General features: G+C 51.1%; 1 protein-coding gene across 1 annotated transcript in view; it reads left to right on the forward strand.

Moving 5' to 3' along the window:
- LOC143296433 (5-hydroxytryptamine receptor 4-like) overlaps positions 1-5,241 on the forward strand; it is a 100,999-nt gene extending 95,758 nt beyond the window's left edge. Inside the window, exon 3 of the mRNA XM_076608363.1 lies at positions 2,963-5,241. Coding sequence (XP_076464478.1) covers positions 3,863-5,110 — 1,248 coding nt within the window. The 5' untranslated portion in view covers positions 2,963-3,862 and the 3' untranslated portion in view covers positions 5,111-5,241. The remainder of the gene's footprint in view (positions 1-2,962) is intronic.
- The last annotated feature ends 1,028 nt before the right edge of the window (positions 5,242-6,269 follow it).

Raw genomic sequence — 6,269 nt, forward strand, 5'->3', positions numbered from 1 at the left:
TCTATTGTGGTTGTGGATGCCACAGTTCAGTTTTCTAAATCAGCAGGAATCTTGGGGTCATTCTTGACTCACCTCAGCATGTATGCTCAGGTAGTAAATCTGATACGCATATTCAATTGTGAACTTATTCGCATCAACTCTATCCGTCAGTACCTTTCTGTTGAAACTACTAAAACTCTTATTTCTGCTTTTGTGCTGTCACGAATTGACTACTGTAATTCTCTTCTCATAGACTGTTCACATAATTTTCTTCAGCGAATTCAAACACTTCGAAACAATGCTGCCCACCTGATTCTCAGAGTCCCACGTACTGATTACATTTCTCCTCACCTCCGCACTCTACATTGACTCCCCATTGAAGCGAGAATTCAATACAAAGTTGCGTGTCTCTGCTATTCTGCTTTCCACTCCGCAGGACCTACATACCTTTCTGACCTTATCAGTGTTTACACTCCCACAAGAAATCTCCGCTCTTCCTCTGACTGTTACCTTTTGAAACTTCCTCGTATCAATACAAGAATCTATGGTGGACGCTCTTTCTTCTTTGCTGCTCCTCACATCTGGAACAACCTTCCTCATCATATCCGCGCATCTGATTCTATTTCTGCTTTTCGGTCAACACTAAAATCTCATCTTTTAAGTTTCTATCTATAAGCACTGTCAGCTTCCTTGTTCTCCATCACCACCCATGTCAGCTCACTTTGGATGAATGAAGAGTGGGAAAGGGTGAGTGGGGGTGGGGGTGGGGGTTGAGGGGGTAGGGGGTTTTGAGAAGGAGTGGTCATGAATGTTTAATGTAACTTGTAATATGTTTCTTTCATGTAAAGCGTCCTGGGCTCTTAGAGAGAAAGGGCGCTATATTTGTATTTGTATTTCTTTTTATCACAACTTATTTCTCTGCGTGAAATTCGGGCTGATCCCCCCGGGGAGAGCGCGTCGCTACATTACAGCGCCACCCCTTTTTTGGTATTTTTTCCTGCGTGCAGTTTTATTTGTTTTTTTCCTATCGAAGTGGATTTTTCTACAGAATTTTGCCAGGAACAACCCTTTTGTTGCCGTGGGTTCCTTTACGTGCGCTAAGTGCATGCTGCACACGGGACCTCGGTTTATCGTCTCATCCGAATGACTAGCGTCCAGACCACCACTCAAGGTCTAGTGGAGGGGGAGAAAATATCGGCGGCTGGGCCGTGATTCGAACCAGAGCGCTCAGATTCTCTCGCTTCCTGGGCGGACGCGTTACCTCTGGGCCATCACTCTACGTGTATATATATATATATATATATATATATATATATATATATATATATATATATATATATATACATCTGTGTGTGTGTGTGTGTGTGTGTGTGTGTGTGTGTGTGTGTGTGAGCGAGCGTGCATTCGTGGGTGCGTGTGTGCGTGCATGCTTTCGCACGTGCGTGTTTACGTGCATGCTTTAGTATGTACGCGTGTGTGTGCGCGCGTGCGTATGTTAGCGCGCGTGTGCGCGCTTCTGCGTGCGTGTGTCTGTTTTACAGAGATGATAAAAGAGAGAGTGGGCAGAAACGTTGGAGGGGGCACGCGCGCGCGCGCGCGCGCACACACACACACACACAGTACAAAATCGTTTATCTATTTATTGAGATGGGTTTTTCCCAGTTTTTCTTATCTTTCTCTTTCGAGTGACAGTTCGTGGAATGATCAGAAATAACCGATGTTTCCTTCGCGAACGGAAGTGTTTCCAATGCCTGAAGGACATGCATGTTTCTATGCACCTGCGCTTGTGTGTGTGTATGTGTGTGCGTGTGAGTGCGTGTGTGTGCGTGCGTGTGTGTGTGTGTGTGTGGCGTCTTTCTGTAAGCTGTTTGCAGAGTGAGTGGCAGATTTCTCAGCAGATGACTAACAGTTTGAATGTGTTTCTGTTTCTTCCCCTTCCTCTTCCTGTTTCTTGCCACCCTCACCCCCCCCCCCCCCCCCCCGTTCCTCCTCCTTCCTCTCCCTCCCCCCTCCTCCTCCTTCCTCTCCCCCCCCCCTTTCCCTCCTCTCTCCCCATCCTCTCCCCCTCCTCCCTCTGATCTATTTCGTGTTCGTTGTGAAAGGGATGGTCAGTTGTTGCATGGGAATATCCTTTTAACAATACAACAACAACAACAGCTACAATAACTACCACTTCTACAACTGATAATGATACTACTACTACTACTGCCTGTCTCCTGACCCAGAAGCAACGATTCTGTGCACTTCCAGGGGCATTAACTCAGAACCCTTGTAGAATTCGATACAGAAATGGTGTGTTTTCACTTGACTCAGTCTAGATTTGATGCTCTCTCTCTGTTAAGTCACTTTTTATTATTAAAAAAAAAAATTTATTTGTTTATTTATTTATATTTATTTATTTATTTATTTTTTTGCTGCCCAATCATCTGCATCGTTTCAGTGGCATTACTCCCACGCCGCTCATTTAGATTCCCCCATACACGGCCACACCCGGGTTCATCCGTCGCAGTTCCAGCATAGGCAGTCCATAGGGAGCCATCGATGTTAGGTCGCCAGGAGGCCACACACCAGAGGAGACCCTGCACTGCTGCTGAGTCACTTCGGTGGTGTTCAGTGGGGCCTGTTCTGATTTAACCCTTTCACCGCCAGTCAGTTTAGAGTGCAAATTAACCTTGTGCAGGAACCACAGAAAAGATGGTGTCTAAGAATAGCTGGGGATTCCCCTGTGATGTGTAGAAAAAAATGGCCAATCATACCTCTGAAAATTAAGAGCATTAGGTTAATGCACAAAAGGCCCATCATCTGGTTGTATTTCAGTGACATGGGTGCTTTACCTAGCTGGTGCCGAAATGCGACCATGGCGGTGAAAGGGTTAACGTACTTAGGACACCACCTACTAAGCCCCCCCTACTAACAACAATAATGGCTTAGTCGCGTGAGCATGATATTCAGGCGATGAATAAAACAACAAGGTGTGTTTCAGGTGACGGGGAGAGGGAGCGGCAAGGAGGTGCAGCAGCAAGGAACAGACACAGACGGGCCCAGTCAGAAGGTCACGCCCCTCCCTGCAGTACCCTCAGCCACCACCTGGCCTCCAGCATCCAACAGGGAGGGAAGGGGAGAGGGGGAGAGGGGGAAGGTGCAGCAGGGGGAGAACCAGACAATCTGGCCTCGGGGCTGACCGTCAACCCCCCCCCCCCGCCCCCACCCACCTGACGCCCATATGGGACTCCCCCACCACCACCACCGCTGCTGCCGGTCTGTGATGACGTGACAGGACGTGTGACGTTGTATCTGTGGATGTCCGGGATCTGCAGCAGGTTGTGAATGTGTGACGTCACCTTGTGATCCCGAGAAAGTGCCGGGTGTGTTTTGTTTGATGCTGACGATGACCTTCACCTCTGCCTCTGCTCGCTGCCATCACCCGTAACTTGTGGGCTGGAATCCATCAGCGCTGAAGTGTTAGTGTTAGTGTGTGTGTGTGTGTGTGTGTGTGTGTGGCTGAAGCAGCCTCATGACAGAAGGTCTGACAGACGTGTGGAGGACTGACATTGAACACCACACAATTCACTCAATTCACTGCGAACCTTCTGTCCCAGCAAGTAACGCGACTGAACTGATACTGTTGTGATAGAACTGATCTTGTGTGATAGAGCTGATCTTGTGTGACAGAACTGATCTTGTGTGATATATCTTGTGTAACAGAACGGATCGAGTGGTTCTGAAACCTGTGCTTCGGGTTGTCAATCTCACAAGCCGAGCTTCTGGACAAGTGACCTGAACTTTTCAGGGAACGAATGGATCCCATCCCATTCAGGAGCTGGCCGCTCAGCTGACGGCCATAGTGACGGTGTCATGGTGACGGTGTCATGGTGACGTCGCCATGGTGACAGTGTCTGACGACGCAGCAGGCAGCAGCATGACCTATCTGTCCCCAGGGGGGGCCTCAGGCACCAACAGCGGCGCCGCACAGTCCCCTCCTCCCCCACCCCTCTCCCTTACCACCACCACCACCACCACCACCACCCTCTCCCTCCTCAACTTCACGGTGGACGCCGCGTGGGGTTCCCATGGCAACAACAACGACACAATCCCGTCGCACTGTGACTTGGTGCTGCAGGACACGGCGGCCCCTCCCCCGGAGTACGGGCAGGCCGGCATCTACGGCGTGACGGTGATCCTGGTGCTGGTGCCGCTGCTGACCATTCTGGGCAACTCGGTCACCATCCTGGCCGTGCTGACCCACCGCAAGCTGAGGACCAAGACCAACGCCTTCATCGTGTCGCTGGCCACGGCGGACCTGTGCGTGGCGCTGCTGGTCATGCCGTTCGGGATCTACCAGCAGGCTAACAACAAGGTGTGGACTCTGGGCACCACGCTGTGCCGCCTGTCCGCCAGCCTCGACGTCATGATGTGCACTGTGTCCATCTTCCACCTGTCCTGTCTGGCCATCGACCGATACTTGGCCATCTGCCGGCCCTTCCTCCACGAGCGCATGACGGTGCGCATGATCGTGGCCATGCTGGTGTTCTGCTGGGTGGTGCCCGTCTTCATCTCTTTCCTGCCCATCATGAACGGCTGGAACGAGCTGGGCATCGAGGACTACCTGCGCTGCGCCTTCCCGCCCGAGGCCCCGGTGTGTGTCTTCATCGTCAACATCCCCTTCGCCGTCGTCTGCTCGCTCATTGCCTTCTACGTGCCCGTGGCCTTCATGGGCGTCTGCAACGTCAAGATCTACATGGCGGCCAGCCGCCAGGCGCACCACATCCGGGCCCTGGAGGAGGCGGGGTCCCAGCACCACATGAGTCACCACAAGCGGAAGAAGTTCCGGCACGAGACCAAGGCGGCCAAGACGCTGGGCATCATCATGGGCTGCTTCAGCGTGTGCTGGTTCCCCTTCTTCATCCTCAACGTCATCGACCCGGTCATCGGCTACCGCATCCCCTACGTGCCCTGGATGGTGGCGCTGTGGCTGGGCTACATCAACTCCATGATGAACCCCGTGCTCTACTTCTTCTTCAACAAGCGCTTCAACGCCGCCTTCCACCGCCTGCTCCGCTGCCGGGTGTGCATGGGGGTGCGGGACTACGACGAGGACATGGCCACGGGCATCACCAACACCTCGGAATGACTGCGGGCCTCGCACCATGACCTCAGCCTGACCGACAGACGAAACTCCAACCGCTCCACCCTCTCCGCCTCCCCCAGCCTCAACCCCTCCGACCTCTTCGCCATCCCCCTGTCCACCGCCAACAACCGCCGCTGCAGCAGCTGCAGCGCCACCTGCCAGCACCTGCACCCCAACGGGCACCAGCCGGTGGAGGTCCTCCGCATGATCCCCAAGACGGACACGGAGGAGACCCTCACCGACTGCGCTGACACGCAGGCTTGATGCCGTGCTGGTGGTGGACAGGGCTGTCATTGTAGAACCATCACGTTCTGTCATCTCTCTCTCTCTGTCTCTCTCCCCATACAAAAGAAGTAAGAATGAATGTAAAACAGTAAGAAAGAGAAAGAAAGAGAAAGAGAGAAAGAAAGAAAGAAAGAGAAAGAGAGAAAGAAAGCAAGAAAGAGAGAAAGCAAGAAAGAAAGAAAGAAAGCAAGAAAGAGAAAAAGCAAGAAAGCAGGAAAGAGAGAAAGAAAGCTAGAAAGAAAGCAAGCAAGCAAGCAAGAGAGAAAGAAATGACTGTATGGCCTAATTTATTCAAATGAATTCCATGCGAATGCAGACCACTTCAGGAAACTCACCAAGGACATATCCCACCCATCATTTTCCACTAAATCCCCCCCCCTTCATCCCTTCCTCCCTCCCAACCTCACTCACACCCTTCGGACTATATCGTCTGTCTGCCATGTTGTTACGTCATGGTGCGAGGGAACGTTCACTCTGGCAAACGAACGTCACTGCCGGAACAGAATATCTTATTACCACAACCCAACGGACTGGCTACAAAGCGAACTTTGTGATTTTTGTGGTCGAGATTATCTTGATACTGCAATTGTGCAGACTATCTCAAAATGAGCTTACATCGTGATATTTGTGGTAAAGGTATCCTAATACCGCAATCCTGCGAACTGGCTATAGAATAACTTATGTGATGTTTGTTCTGTAGCAGACATCACCCTTCTTTTGGATTCCTTTTTTTTTCTTTAATGAGATTATCTTGATACTGCATTTCTGCAAACTCTTTCTCGAACTGAGATAACGTGATATATGTGGTATCCTGATACCGGAATCCTGCGAAAGGGCCACAGATTGATCTTTATGATGTGCGTGTGTGTGTGTGTGT

The sequence above is a fragment of the Babylonia areolata genome, chromosome 2 (assembly GCF_041734735.1).
Source record: "Babylonia areolata isolate BAREFJ2019XMU chromosome 2, ASM4173473v1, whole genome shotgun sequence".
NCBI classification, from domain to species: domain Eukaryota; kingdom Metazoa; phylum Mollusca; class Gastropoda; order Neogastropoda; family Buccinidae; genus Babylonia; species Babylonia areolata.